The sequence below is a fragment of the Lolium perenne genome, chromosome 6 (genome assembly GCF_019359855.2).
Source record: "Lolium perenne isolate Kyuss_39 chromosome 6, Kyuss_2.0, whole genome shotgun sequence".
NCBI lineage: Eukaryota > Viridiplantae > Streptophyta > Magnoliopsida > Poales > Poaceae > Lolium > Lolium perenne.
Window position 1 is genome coordinate 245758216 of NC_067249.2, and position 15627 is coordinate 245773842.

General features: G+C 46.0%; 1 protein-coding gene across 5 annotated transcripts; it reads right to left on the bottom strand.

Annotated features, from left to right (window-relative positions):
• Positions 1–4537: 4537 nt before the first annotated feature.
• LOC127305615 (fatty acid amide hydrolase) lies at positions 4538–10604 on the bottom strand. 5 transcript variants are annotated; one of them, XR_011747825.1, is made up of 9 exons: positions 9953–10595; positions 9785–9845; positions 8847–9011; positions 6445–8161; positions 6235–6323; positions 5792–5879; positions 5443–5594; positions 5215–5339; positions 4538–5059 (listed from the first exon to the last, which is right to left on the bottom strand). XR_011747825.1 is itself a non-coding variant. In XM_071822952.1 (9 exons), the coding sequence occupies exons 2-4, from the start codon at positions 10166–10168 to the stop codon at positions 8986–8988; spliced, it is 303 nt and encodes a 100-aa protein (XP_071679053.1). In that variant the 5' UTR covers positions 10169–10185; positions 10267–10590; the 3' UTR covers positions 4538–5059; positions 5215–5339; positions 5443–5594; positions 5792–5879; positions 6235–6323; positions 6445–8985. The 5 variants fall into 5 exon arrangements, 2 of the variants coding, with proteins under 2 accessions (XP_071679053.1, XP_051192076.2); XM_071822952.1 differs by having other exon boundaries at positions 6445–9011; positions 9953–10185; positions 10267–10590; XR_011747826.1 differs by having other exon boundaries at positions 5163–5339; positions 6445–9011; positions 9953–10604.
• Positions 10605–15627: the final 5023 nt, after the last annotated feature.

The window sequence follows — 15627 nt, forward strand, 5'->3', positions numbered from 1 at the left end:
TGGTTGCGCACTTCAAGGACGTGTGGGCTGCCAAAATTCCGCTCAAGATCCGCATTTTTTCTTGGCAACTTGTGCTAGACCGGTTGCCTTCTACTTGCAACCTAGCCTGTAGGCACGGTCCAGGCAATGGTTGTTGTGTTGTTTGTGGTAGGGTAGAGGATGCAGATCACATTTTCTCTCTTGCTCTCTGGCTCTTCTAGCCCGGTGTGTCTTGCAGGAGCTGCTGGGTTGCAATTGGTGCCTGGCATGATTTGCACAATTCTTTGCGAGCGCGTCTAACTATTTGAGCTGGTTTAGACGCTTGGTTTGGGTGTTGTTTGTTGCACAATGTTGGGCTTTGTGGCTGTGTAGGAACAAACTAACCATTGAATCTAAAGTGTTTAGGCATTCGGCTGACATTGTTTTCAAAACCATGCTTTTCTTGCGGCTTTGGATGCCACTGGCGAGGCCCAAGGATCTTCCTTTCCCGCGGTGGACGCCAAACGGACTTAAGAGGCTTCACGCTGAGTTGATTGCTCCTGATGCGTAGTGTGTGGGTGCTCTGTGGTGTTCAATCTCTTAGGGGAGGTCGACCCCAGATTATGTCTTCCATACTTTGGCTAAGTTGTATGCCTCAGCTTGTATCCGTATTATGTGGTGAATCTTGCAGGGATTTATTGATTTAAAGTTGGGCACCGAGTGCTTTTTATATAAAAAAAAAGTGAAGCGAAAGCTTACAACTGGAGAAGTCAGGTGCATCTATCACCTTCTCCACCTTGTCAACATCATCGTCCCCTTATGGTTCCTTCTGTTGCCTCCCGCAGTCACAGCGTGAGTGTTATCGACGCAAGTGAAAATGCAGATATTGTTGACGGGAATTCTTTGAGTTTCTATAGACGTATTTTTTATGTCGATGTTGAGGTAGAAGAACATGATGTAGTCGTGGCCATTGTAGCCGCTAAAGCCGGAGGCGCCAAAAAAATGCACGATGTGTGCAGTAGGGTTTTAGGTTTTGCGTGTCAGCGGTGGGTTTTTGTGTCATAGCGTGGCGGCGGTAGGGATCTACGATGGTGGTCGGTTTTTGTGTCATTGTATAGCGGCAATAGGTTTTTTTTGCGTCGGCGTAGCGGATCTGCGGTGATGGACGAAGGGTTTTTGGTTGTTAGTGGGAAGTTGAAAACCACGTGGTGTAGACCTTGGTGATGATTGTGTTGGCCATGTAGAACTTGACATTGATCTTAATGTAGCCGTACATCTTGATGTAGTTGTTCGCGTTGGTGATCTTGATGTAGTTGAGCGCTCCCTGTGAGCACCAATTTTCAACGGAGGGTCTTGATCTAGAAATTTATTTGGCTAATTTGGGTCTAATCTAGGAATTGGGGAATTTCGAAAATTGGATCTAATATAATCTAAGCACCAATCTAATCTTTAATTTTGATCGGGTTTCGCGTCCCCAAGAAGAAGATCTTTCCGAGAGCGGTGCAATGCGAAAGTGGTAAGGAACTTTAGGATCGGCGCCGCGAGGCTAACCACTCCGATATCATGAAGAAAATATACAATCCCTAACAATTTTTGTTTTATTGATATGACCCTCGTGGGGTATATATAGAGGTACAAAGAGAGAGAATAAACTTGAGTACAAGATGATGAGTCCTAGTCTAATCTTTTTTTTTTTTTTGAGGGGAGTCCTAGTCTAATCACACCCCTACGTATTATACTTCTAACATCCTCTAGGTCGTAATGGGAGGGAAGCGGATTATTGTGGCTGGATTTGAAGTCTCGCGCTTCTATTCCAAAGTCGTTTCATAAAAAATCGACTTATCATGTGACGTGTGTAAAAAAGATAAAACTATATGCTAAAAATAATACTTGTCGCAAGATAAACTTTCTCCTTTTTACATAGACCACAAAAATTATTGATTTTTCGTGAAATTTGATGAACACACATATATTATGGAGAAGTACATGCATGATTTTTTGTCTACATTTTTGAAATTTCAAAATATGATTTTTTGAGAAGGAGCATACGCACCCGGGAGCCGAATTGAATTTCCGCTAAGCTAGCCGTGTTTAAGTACCATCGAGCACAGCGGATGCAAAACACGCTGGAGAGTCGGAGAGAGGGACCATCGATTCGGTGACATTACACAAGGCACCGGCGCGTGAATGCATGGTTGGGTGATCCATTATTTCGCCTTACATGCCGGCAATGGGCTTTTAGTCTCCATGATTCAAATGAAATAGCCGTAATCTGTCGGTAGCTGTGTGTGCGCCTATCAGGCTATCACTACGGAAAAGCTGTGTTCTGCGCCGACTGCATTTTATCGAGGCCATTAGCACAGCTACTCTTCCCATCAGCCCGCCGGACGGACCATCAGCACAGGGAGTTCTGTGCTGACAACCGCCGTCGACACATTGTGGACCGTTGGCACATGCACTTACTGTGCCGATGGCTGCCCCGACGGCACAGAGGCCTACGCGTGTGCTTGGGAGCTGCGCCGTAACAGCAGGGTGACGACGTCAAGGGCGTGCCTACGGCCTAGCCGTCGGCACAAAGCCCTGAGTTTTTTTCCTCCACACACTCCTCGGTCGCCTTTTTAAGTTTCAAATGAATGGCAGAAAATGATAAAAAATAAAATATTTTGAAATCCCTGTATGTTACCCAGCCTGCTATTAGGGAAATTAACAAATTCAAATTTTGACTTTTAAAAAAAATCTCTGTAAAACGGCATTATCTTTTACACATACGTCGAAAAAATTGTATAACCTTTCAAAATGATTTTCTCAAAAAACTCCGATTTCAACAGCCTTCGGCCGACGGCATCCCCTGCTATGCGGACGGCTAGCGGCCGTGAGCACCTTGTGTGTTTCCCGTAGTGTATCCACAGCACTGTAGCCCCTCTTTTCTTCTTTCTCGTCATCGTCTCCTCCTCGTATAAGAGAACATTGGTAGACGAATCCAAACTTTGGTTGCGGGACAAGGGCTCAACTTTGGTGGCGAATCGTCATCTATCTCCTGTAACAGGCATCTCCCGCAGGTTCAGACATTCAGAAGAATTCAGGTCCTCGTTCGGACACCGAGGCTATAGCAGCACTATAGCATCTACTTTCCTTTATTTTCGAAATCTAATTCACATACTAATAAACTAGTATTGGATTCGCATGCAAACCATCATCATCCTACATTAACCTGTATAAATAACGTATAATAGCTTTAAGATTAAAAGATTGCATCTATTTTTCTGATAAAATTGCAGGACAGTACTGCAAGTGTATTTTTCTGACATCTAACCAAAATTTCAGTCAACCGAGGTGAGTATTATAAACGGACGCAGCAGTACCACCAACCCCTTGGTCCTTTTTTCATGATAATGAATAGCCATGACCTGGATATATATAGGACATCCACTTGAAAAGTCATCAATTTCCGAAATTCTGAAGTTTCTATAAAGATGGTGCTGACCTGGCCTCCCAGGTGGAACCCGGTCGGAGAGCTAGCTCCTCCACACCCGGTTGGAACTTGGAACGGAACAAAGATCCTGAGACTGAGATGGCCAACTTCTTCCACTCGGCAAGTTGGGTGTGGTTCACACGAATCTTCCTCGCAGAGAACTGATCAGGGAGGTCAAACGAAAAGGTAGCTAAGGCAATGACAAGACATACGCCACCACCAAATCCTATGTTGGATTATGTACAACTTGCTCCAGATTCTGAGGGTTTCTATCATCGGCAGCAGTAATGTACTACGCCGTCGGTCGCATCCTGCAGCGTTTCAGCGATCGGAAAGAGTTTTGAGACGGCTTTCGATCGGTGCCCAACAACCTCCCGAGGAAGAAAGATCGATATCGATCGGATGGCGTAGGGTACTCGGGATCTGAGTGCTGTTTCGAGACCAGGTTCATGGTAACGGTGTGGGGCTGGCTGTTTCGATCATTGGGCAATTTGGGCACCATCTCACCGTGCCTCTTTTTTTTTTTTTTTTTTTTTTTTTTTTTTTTTGAACACACACCGTGCGTCTTGTTAGTTGTTACACGTTATTAGTTGTAGGTAAGTGCATGTTGGAACTTATCCACAGACTGCATGGTGGGCTAGCTGCATTTCCTCAATCTTATTCGTATGCTTGATAGTCATCAGACGTATATTTCCGATGGTGTATGACTCTGACGGACGACTCTGTCATTTTGTACTGTCAGTCTTAGTCCCCGTCCGTGTGATTTCATGTCTATGTTTCGTGAGTCTAGTTGGTGGGTGCCTTCACCTGCAAGCTCTGGTGTGTGGACTCTGCATGGACAAATCACCCAACAGCACCCCGTTGCTTCGTGCAATTAACTAGCGTGCGTAAAAGCTCTGTCGCGTTGCTGTCCCACCCAAGTTCCTTTTCGTGTCTGCACAAAACTCTTCTTTAATCCTTGTGAATTTTCTGTATGTACTTATTCGTCGATACTGATTGATCTCTTGTGAAGGTTTAACTTTTTTTCCTCTTGTGGCTTGATGGTACGTGCGCTAAGACAAAAGTTAAAGACATGACAAGTCAGGCGTCCATCTTGATCAACTAATGATATACTCCCTCCGGCCCGAATTAATGGGCGTGGCCGTGTTTTAACCCGATTTTACGAAAACCCCCTTAATAGTTTAAATTCATTTCACAATTGGTCCAAATCAAGGGGTCTTCTTCTTCCTCGCGTCTGGGCAGGCCGCGCGCTGCTGCCGTCGGCAGCTCCCCGGCGAGACGGAGTCCGCGCAGATCCGCTTGCAGTTGGGAGGCTCCCGCGGAGGAGTCGCGCCGGCCGGCCGCTTCCCGTTTCCCTGCCTAGGCCAGCCGCTTCCCCTTTCCCTTCCCTTGACGGCACCTCCACCATCGAGCACGGCCGCCGTCGGCCGTCGAGCTCCGGCCTCCTCTTTCTCAACACCCTCTCCGCCGCCGCTCCGCCTCCGTCGGACGCACTCGTTGCCGCCCCTTCCGTGCCCATCGACGCTGCCCCTTCCGCGCCCCTCTGTGCTGTGGTCCTCCTTGGACACGCCTTTGCCTCGGTGAGTAATCCACCACAATACATGTTGCTCAAGCTTGTAGTCATCTGACCTGTGTAGGAATGTATGAATTGGTCATTTGTCCAGCACTGTATTGACTCCCACCACGCGGGCATAAGTAGATCGTGCCCATAATTTGGTAACCATGTGCTTACTACAAATGTCAGATGTGCTTCAATGGTGATCGACAACTCATCAGGTACTTACTAAACAAAACACGGCTGCTTTCCGTGTACTCCTTCATCCCTCCCACCATGCGGCCACGCTCTGCGGCGACAAAAGATTGCTCTCGCAGCCACCACCAACCAAAAACTGCGCGGAGACGCGAAGCTCTGCACCAAATAATGGACGAGAATGTTTCAGAGAACAGGGCTAGGCGTTACTTTGTAATACTGTGCACATATTGGGTCAAGAAAATTGCAAATAAATTTACACCTTGATCTACATGCACAGCTACTTGCTGCTCCCTCTGCAGAAACAAACGAGGCAGTACTTGAGCCGCAACAAGCTCTGTGTCAACTCCAATGCTCACCCCTGTTGTCTCTGGCATCCAGGTCTTTCTCTCCATCCACAGAGTCTAACGTATCCTGCAAAGCATCAGACGTGAACCTGTTAGTTTCAACAATGGGTACCAACTCTGGAAACATGTCAGGAAATGGCTAGGAAATGTCAGGAAATGGAGAAGCATGGTATATTGAAAAAGGAGCAAACAAATGTAAAGTAGAAGCATGGTATATTGCAAAAGTCATTAGTATTTGCATCTTGTAGTCACTGATGGTCTCACCACTGCAGAGTCATTAGTATTTGCATCTTGTAGTCAGCTCCCTGGCAACTAGAACACTTCATTGAAGCCCCCAGACTTTCAGCCCTTGCTGTAGAAAGAACACGCTACAGTGAGATTTTAGAGAACACGGTACAGTGAGATTTCAGAACCAACAGGCTGTACTACATGCGAGGTTACACAAGGAAGCAGACTGGTAGACTGATGGCATATACTGGTAGATTGCAATGACAGAGACAAGGAGTAATAGATTGATGGCATAGTGCCAGCCATATATCACCATTCATTTTGTTACCTGGACTATGATTTTGAGGTGTCAGTATTTTGAGGTGCCATATTATCACCATGCAACATCTGGAGTACTAAACTTCAGGTTGTGTTGATGTTTAATTCCATCAGTTCTTAGTGCAGTTAGCTTAAGCACTTCCCCGTGACTAGTAGCTTACCTGACAATCCGCTTGATTTCCGGAAGGTGCTTTTACCACTCCTTGACAGCATCTAGATATTCTTCCTTTTTGTGTTCCCTTGGAAGAATCTGCAAAACAAATTTCTTTGTTGATTACAACTGACAAACATGTTGCTCATTGATGCAGGATATAGAGATGGGCCTGGATCTCAATGTGAGACTAGAAGAGGAGGAGGATAGAGGGTTGTACCTAGATCTCAACATCACACCACAAGAAGAAGAAGAACATGTTGTGCTCCCAGACCATATTCCCGAAGAACAAGAAGAAAATGAGGAGGAAGAGGAAGAACATGTTGTGCACCCAGACATATTTCCCGAGGAAGAAGAAGAACATGTTCCGCAGAGGCACCGTACAGATGTACCAGAGGGTCATAAATTCGCAGCATATATTGCGTTGAAAGCTCTCAGCAAATATAAAACAATTGAGAAGGCAGATAAAGAACTTGTGGCTCAACTTTTAAAAACAAGTCTTAGAACCGTCGAGAAGGCATGGAAGAAGGCACTCGGTCAAGAGGAAGAAAATGAAGAACCTGATTTTTCAAACAAGCGAAAGGGCAGATGTGGTCGAAAGAGGAAAGCGCTTAATCTCTCTGAAAGGGTGCCTCAGGTTGCACTCAACAAAAGGGGTACATTGAGAGCGTTGGCAAGGTCCCTGGATATCCCTTATTCTACACTACAAAGACGGTTAACATGGGGCGAGTTAAGGCGCCACACCAGCAGCCTCAAGCCATTTCAATCTAAGGAAAACAAGATCAAACGGCTCAAGTTCTGCATTTCAATGGTTGATGAAACAACGACAACAACAACAACAACAACAAATGCAATGCCTTTGTTCAAAAAGATGGAGAACATAATTCACATAGACGAAAAATGGTTTGATATGACCAAAAGAACTCGAACGTACTACCTCCTTCCAGAAGAAGAAGATCCTGTGCGCACTATTCAAAACAAGAACAGTATTGGCAAAGTCATGTTCTTAACTGCGGTTGCGAAACCCAGACATGATGCGCAAGGAAATGTAACGTTCGATGGAAAGGTAGGAATATGGGCCTTTGTCACTGAAAGTGCAGCTAAATACAACTCCAAGAATAGGACAAAAGGCACCATGGAACTAAAGACAATCAATGTTACTAGAGATGTCATGCGGGAATATCTCTGTGAAAAAGTAATTCCAGCAATCGCAGAACTATGGCCCGACGATGGTCATGGGGAAACAATCTGGATACAACAAGACAATGCTAGAACGCATGTTCTGCCAGATGATCCCGCATTTCTGGCTGCCGTTAAAGATTCAGGACTGGATATCAAGTTGACTTACCAACCTCCAAATTCACCTGACTTGAATGTCCTAGATCTTTGCTTTTTCAGGTCAATTCAGTCCCTAGCATTTGAGAGTGCACCTAACACTCTGAAAGAACTGATAGAATCTGTTGAACAAGCTTACGATGCTTACAAGGTGGATACACTTGAGAAAGTGTTTATAACCTTGCAAACTGTCTTGGTAGAGGTTATGAAAGACGAAGGTGGAAACAACTACAAGCCACCCCACATGGGCAAGGACAAACTCAAAAAGGAGGGAAAGTTGTCTGACACACTAGAAGTTGACGACAAACTCTATCAAAAAACCTTGGAGCTGATAGCCAACTATGAGCAACAATGCACACTACAAAACCTGGCAGCATTGGCTCAACAAGAGGAGCAAGAGGAGAAGAAGATCAAAGGAAAACAACCAGCCAAAGCATCAAAGAGAAAATTCCCCCAAGTAATTGTCGATGATCACATAATTATCCCAGGAAACACATATGAGACATGGTTGAATGACCCATCAAGCCTTATCCGTCAATGGCGTCGAGTCGAGACACGGACAATTAACCTCATCCGGGAAACAAAAATAGGCGAATTCCAAGCTTCAATACAGGAGAAGCTCGGATAAGGAGGGCGCAAACAAATGTAAAGTACAAGCATGGTATATTGCAAAAAAATGTAAAGGTGAAAGATGGTTGTAATTGTGTTGGCTGTAAAGTATAAAGTAGAAGCATGGAGTATATAATTGGTCGACCAAGGATAAGCTCGGCTAAGGATGGCACAAACAAACAGCTAGTCCTCCTAAAATAGCTGGCATGTAGTACTGTAAGAGCTTGTTTAGTACATTGAACAAGGTGAAAGATGGCTGAAACAAGGTGGAGTATATAATTATGTTCGCTATAATTGTTTGAACATTATGCAATGTAAAGGTGAAAGATGGTTGTATATTATTGATGGCATATACTGGCAAGATCTTACACATAGTGCTTATAATTATCCCAGATTTACACTAATTAAGCAAGATCTTACACATAGTGCTTATAATTATCCCAGATTTACACTAATTAATCTATACAGGGAAACCACTACTGCAAATATAGAATAAACAAGCTTTTACAGTACTCAAGAAAACCCAACGTTCATGTCCTAAAGCACGAACAACGTCCATGACAGGAGTTGGTATGCAACAATAACACATCCCAATATGTCAAATCAAGACCAGCGTCAAAGGCGAAACAAGCTCTTACAATGCTCATGCAAGGTTACACAAGGAAGCAGGCTACTTACCCATTGCTGCGGCATCACAAGCATCCATCACCACACCCACAGCAGCGGCAACCTTGACGACCCACAAAACAGGCAAGACCAAAAGCATCCGCTCAGCCAGGCCGCATCCTCCTCCTACTACTCCTCCTCCTCCTCCTCCTCATCTTCCAACGCCACCGCAACAACCTGCACATTGCAAAAACGCCAATGAGCAAACCAGGCATGTCCGCCTGCACGCGGGCAGCAACGATGCTAGTACCAGATGATCATCTACACGGTCGATCGAGACCAACAAGTATAGCACACAAACCAATACATGTATACAGAAAATCCTTCTACCAGACACACAGACCAACCTGTCAGTCCTAAACATCAGCTTTTGAAACAAACGGGAGGAGACCAAGTCTGTACTTTTCCAACAAACTGCAATTTCAAACTGTACAAGTATACTGAGAAACAAGCTGCGGTACATGCTTCCAACAGCTGGACAATTTGTAACAGCAAAACAGAGATAACTTAAATCATTCTAAACTAAAAGCTTCCTGGAGCTCTACCTCTTGTCCATGTAAACAGAAACTTAAATCATTCCAACCAAAACAGAAAGCAAAACAAGGAGTACATGTAAACTAGCTCCGATCCTCTACAAGGCCAGCTGTTCTGAATCTAACACCACAGAGCGTTCTGGCCCAGCAGCAAACACAAATAAACTGGATACCTGGATACCCTGCTTAACCATCTTCTAGTGCTGGTACTTGGAGGCCGGATCACTAGGGTACATACATACAGTGATCAGGCAGCCATGTTCTGAATCTAGCACTGCAGAGCGTTCTGGACCCAGCAGTTTCGATGCCAGCTTACTAATTTACCATCATTGAATTTAACGCATGCAAACAATGAAAAAGGATATTCCATTGACGAATTCAAAGGAGCAACGCAGAGGATATGGCGCGCCGCCGTACCTTGCGGCGGGAACTCCGGGTAGTACATGGGCCGCTCGGGGATCACCGTGTTCTGCAGCATCTGCACGCGTGCGCCCAACGAGTCCAGAATCGCGGTAAGTTCAGTAGCCGAAGCAAGCTACAGTGCACAAATAGAGGGGAGGGGTGCAGAATTGAGGATAGTAGTACCTGCGTCATGTTGTTCTGTTTCTTGAGGGCGGAGAGGACGAGGGGGCCGAGGAGGCGGGACTCGAGGAGCCAGACGAAGGCCCTGAGGCCGAAGCCCGTGAGGTGCGGCGCCTGCATCGGCCGCGGCTCGTAGCGCACGGCGGCGATGTCGACCTCCGCCACCGGCGCCATCGCCCGCGGCTGCCCCTTGGCCTTGGAGTTTGATCCGCCGCCCATCTTGGCTGCCCTGTGGGCTGTGGTCCGGAGCAGCAGAGTAAATGCGAAATTGCGATGCGCGGCGGGAGCTAGGGAGGGAGAGAGAGAGAGTGGAGCACCGTCGCCGAGCCACGAGCCACGAGCACCGCCGCCGAGCCACGAGCACCGCCGCCGAAGCCGGCAAAATCAGACGCTTGGGGGGAAAAGGGATCCCTTTCATCTTTGCTTCATCCTCGTTGGGTTCGGATTGGTGGAAGGCAGAGAAAGGAAGGCGGGGAGATGATGAGGAAGGAAGGCGGCCGGCGAGGGAGGGGCGGAGCAGGCCGCGCGGGCGAGAGCGTGGTGGCCGGCGGGGAGCAGCGGGGAGGGGCGGGGATAGAGACGACGCAGAGAAGAGCGGGGAGGGGCGGTTGTTTGTCGGGAAAATTACAAGGGGCGATTTGTAAGAAGAGCATCACGCCCAATAATTCGGACCGGAGGGAGTATCTTCTTTCTTCATAAACGCCAACCCACCCGTATGGTTGAGTCGCCGCCACATTCGGCCACGTACATGCACTAACATAATGCTTAGCAAGGTTAGGACAAATGTTTGGATATGACAAGTTAGCTAACCATTTTCTACACCCGTTACTCCACAAGATCCAACCTCACATGACACATGAAATGGCACCTCGACAATTCGAGGCAAGAAACTGAGCTTGTGCGAATAATTGGCCAACCAAGAAGAGGATATCCTTCCAAATGCAAGCCCACCCGTTACGATCTAGCCATCATTAGCAACACATGCCCTTGGCCTTGGACAAAACGGATAGCTCTTGTTTAACATGACACTGACCAAGTGACCATGCAAGAAGCACTTATTATTTCTCGAATAGGAGATGACCAAATCCGTGGTCCATCCGGAGAACACGACAGCCCGCAGAGTAGATATGCTTCCGGTAAGATGGCATGGATAATCTTCTTATACCTAGCTAGCGGAATATATAATCGATCGATCGGCCGGAAGTACATTCCAGAACAAAAGAAGATATCTAAGCATGTGTGCGAGAGCTATGTGACAGAGTTGGTTGTCTTGTAGAAGCATGTGCTAAGCATTTCTTGGATCGCCAGCTACCTTCGTGGCCGGCGTCTTATCCACACGTATCTAAAGGTATAAACGATGCCTCCCATAGGGGGCTTCACAGCGATCAGCGCACGTGAGCCATCGGATCTCCTCATCTATGTATCTCAGCCGTTCATTCTGGGCAGGAAACAGCCCTCCTCCCACTAGATAACCTCATGCAACGGCCGTGTGTTACCCGCCTGAGACTGCTCGTGGGTCCCACCTTTGGCCGGGTCCACTCGTCGGTCGCTGTGGCTGGGAGTTGGTTTGGTCATGTGTGGCATTAGCTTGTGGAAAAGATCTCCACCAGGGGCAATTTTGGGTTTTCCTCCTACCTGCCTGAGACAAAACCAGAGAATCCCACAACAAACCCTACCCATTCGTCCTCCTCTCTCCTCCCGCACCACCCTGCGCATCCCGCCGCCGCCCCGTGCCCTGACTCCTCCTCTGCACCGGCGCCGCCGCCCCCGCCTCCTCCTCTGCGCCGCCGCCCCCGCCCCCTCCTCTGCGCCCCCGCCCCCGCTCTGCCTCCTCCCGTGCTCAACGCCAGCTCGCTCATCCCTGGTCCTCCCCGTCGAGCTTGCCGCCGCCAAGGCCGCCGCTGCTCCTCCTCCCCGCCCTCCGTCAGCGTTGGAGACAACGGCGAGGTTTGGAGCAGCGGGGGACTTCATCCCTCTCCCGAGCTGCTTGGCATGGAGTCCGTGGCCTCACTCCTTATTGTGTCCTTGTCTGCCCAGCCTCTCTCCTCCGCCTCCATGCCTCGTCCTCCTTGCTACAGCCCACTGGTAATTGCCCCCTTCTCCTGATTCCCCACCCAATCCATTCCAATTTGGCTGACATGGTTATTTGTTCCCAAACCAAGGACCTTTTCTACTTGTACCATGTGTGAGTTCTTAGATGGGGAACAAAAGGATTTCCTTACTGCTGAATGGAAGCATAGGAATTTGGATGCTAGAGTTAGAAGTAAATATTGATGTTCATATTTAAGGTTTTACTCATGTTAGATTCCTACAGATGTCTGTTCTTTTTGGCTATGTCATTTAGGTGATTCAGATCTGTAACTTTGGGCAACATATCATTATCATTGTCACTCTATTCTACAGATTTATGGGGTTCTTGAATGTAATTAGATTGTTGGATCTGCATGCTCTCATGGCTGGGCTTGTTTCTGGTGTTTGTTTTTTGCAACTGACTGGTTTATTACTTTTATGTTTAGGACATTTGAGACTGAGATGGTGATGGATGCAGCTATGAATATGAGATAAATGAAGGTACTGGTTCAGTTCTTCAACTGAAAATTTGTAAACTACTCATGACTTGTTCCTAACTGAAACTATATTATTTGTGATTCAAATGGTCAAATATTTGCTTATGGATGACATGGAACTCCAGATCTCTTCTCTTATATGAAGGTGTGGGATTTGCTCCACACAACAAGGTTTCGATGCTGTTTTCGAAGTTTTTGTAGTGACAAACGTTTTGCCCACAGGTAACCTGTTCTATCAAGTTGTAGTGGTTGTTTGCTGCGGTGTACTGGATGCCTTTCTTTCCTTTGGAGAGATATAATTTATTAGATTTAATGTGTATGCTCTTTTGTCTTTTACATGTGTTAGTTTGTGCTATGGTAGATTAGAGATGTTGGTTTATGTTATATTTGATTCAAACATTCAGCTTGAAAAATAATAGCTGAGATGGAACTACTGTGTTGGTACTGGCAATTGAAAGATCCAACACTTTGAATTCATTCTCATCTTATGAGCAGGTAATTGCTAATATGCTCATACAGCCTATTTATGCATTTTTCCCTTCCCTGTTTTGCATCTTACATGCTTGTTTATGTTGATAAGCACAAGCTTCTACTATGTAAGCACATGCTTATTAGTTTTATCTACCCCTGTTTATCACGGTCATAATATTATGTCGATGGCTATGTGTTGCATTTTATCTCAAACTCATACTTTTGACACCAATATATAAGAAAAAGGCATTGCAAAATCGTGAGCGATTCGAAAACATAATTTTATTTTATTCTCAACCTTTCCCTCTGTGTGCACTTTCAGTTTACATCTTATCTGATGGACTTGCGTAATGGAGCCATCTCACGCTGATCAAGATTCACATCTTTTTTTCCTCTCTATTTTATGCTATGAAGGTCTCGGTTCATGTGCCCCTTTTTTTCCTCTCTATTTTATGCTATGAAGGTCTCGGTTCATGTGCCCCTATTATTTGCAGGGAAGAAACAGAGAAAGGCCTGTTCGAGGACACTTACACGTACTAGGAATGTGCCCATGCTCATAGGCATGTTTTGTTCCTTGCTTAGTTCCAGGCCACTCCTTCCTCCTCTCATCTGTACTTCATTTCTTGTGTGAGATTTGGATGATTGTTCAAATTAATTTGGGGATTAATATATTTCAGAAGGCAAACTTTTCTTTAACTCACATAAATTACCCCAGATCTTAGTGCTAAATAACAGATTAGGTAATTTCCATATTTGTTTAGATTTCTTCTATTAAATTGTTCAGTTATCTTGCTCTTGGTTGATACCTATCATTGCTTATGGCTCTTCTACATTCATTTATGATATATATAGGATTAGGAATCTTGGATGATAATTATAAGAGTCGACGACACAGGAGCATGGTCAAGAGAGAGGTGAGGATTGCACTGATCAGGATCACTTCGTCTTAATTAATCCTTATTTAGCTTTTACCTTGCCTATGTAGATGACTTGACATTTTCTTAGTAACTTGATATCTTAGTACATCGTGATGTTCCTAGCCTTGTGTAAAGTAAGCTGTTGTCAGCCACCTAGATTAGACACCGCGTCAGATTAAATTGCAGCTGCCACTTGTAGATACTACTAACTGCGTAACAAATATAAGATGTTTTAGTTGGCTATTTTAGATCACCAAAATGTCTTATATTTTACGCTTGCGGTGGAATTTGGTAAGCTTCTGCAAACCTCTTTTTCAGAAACTTTCTACTGTAGCGAAAAACCCCACAACTCATTATCAAAGCCTTGTGCAAATCTCTTAGTAGTGCTAATTTAACTTGATGTCATATGCCATAAGCTTACGTGATAAGCATTATAATGTCATGAAGGGTCGATCGCCGTAAAACACGTTACGCCATAAAAACGACACCGAAGTTCAACAACTAAGATCTCTAATGTAAGCACCAGTGAGGCGGTAACAGAGAAGATACATGCATGGTTCTGAATGTTTAGTATGAGAGAGTAGTGGAAGCACCTATCTCTCATAAAAGTAGTATACATTGGCTGATACCTATTGGGATTTAATTACTTGTAGCCTGAAAGATTAACCTAAGAATTTCACTGAATGTTGCTGATGTTTCTCAGTTTCAGTTCATCTACTCAATTTACTTTCAATTTCGTAACTCGTGCTGCTTAATGCGCTGCAGGTAGATGTGGAGGTCAGGATCGTCCACACCTCGCCCTCCGGTGGCGTGGTGGCCGCCGAGTCGAAGGAGGCGCAGGCGCAGGCGAGCTGGGTTGTGCTGGATAGGTACTGGTAACAGTGTGACAGCACGCTAGCTGAATTTCTTCAGTATTAGCTGACTGTGTGTGTTGCATTTGCTTTTGCTCAGGGACTTGAAGCACGAGGAGAGACTCTGCATTTCCTAATATATTCTTATACAAAGGGCCCAGAGAAAAGATATCACATTTCTTTTCTCTCATACCAATGCAACATATGATGTTTGACTTGCCACCTACGTGATATATAGGACTTTCCTACATGTTGTTCATCTTATGGAGGTCCGCATCATTGCATTGCAGGTGGTTTTAACTCTGTATTTTATAGCAGCTCTCTAAGGGTTGTCTCAGGCGCCACTGGTGCTTTTTTCGGTAATTCCCCAATCTTATTTTGCTTAGGAGTGCCTACGTATAATTGAACTGTAGGATAACGTTGCATAGAAAACAAAAATTTTCCTACCGCGAACACGCAATCCAAGCCAAGATGCAATCTAGAAGACGGTAGCAACGAGGGGGTATCGAGTCTCACCCTTGAAGAGATTCCAAAGCCTACAAGATGAGGCTCTTGTTGCTGCGGTAGACGTTCACTTGCCGCTTGCAAAAGCGCGTAGAAGATCTTGATCACGATCGCTTCCGGCGCCACGAACGGGCAGCACCTCCGTACTCGGTCACACGTTCGGTTGTTGATGAAGACGACGTCCACCTCCCCGTTCCAGCGGGCAGCGGAAGTAGTAGCTCCTCTTGAATCCGACAGCACGACGGCGTGGTGTCGGTGGCGGTGTAGAAGTCCGGCGGAGCTTCGCTAAGCTATGCGGGCAATATGGAGGAGAGGAGCTTGGCTAGGGTTTGGGAGGGGTGGCCGGCCACTCTATGGGGGGCGGCCAG

What these genes read in the sequence shown, in the direction of transcription:
- LOC127305615 (XM_071822952.1), bottom strand. Translation starts at nt 10,168, where the DNA reads ATGGGCGGCGGATCAAACTCCAAGGCCAAGGGGCAGCCGCGGGCGATG. An exon ending in AACAGAACAACATGACGCAG is followed by an intron (nt 9,846 to 9,952) that starts GTACTACTATCC and finishes GCACGCGTGCAG; the next exon opens with ATGCTGCAGAACACGGTGAT. An exon ending in CCCGGAGTTCCCGCCGCAAG is followed by an intron (nt 9,012 to 9,784) that starts GTACGGCGGCGC and finishes TGCAATGTGCAG; the next exon opens with GTTGTTGCGGTGGCGTTGGA.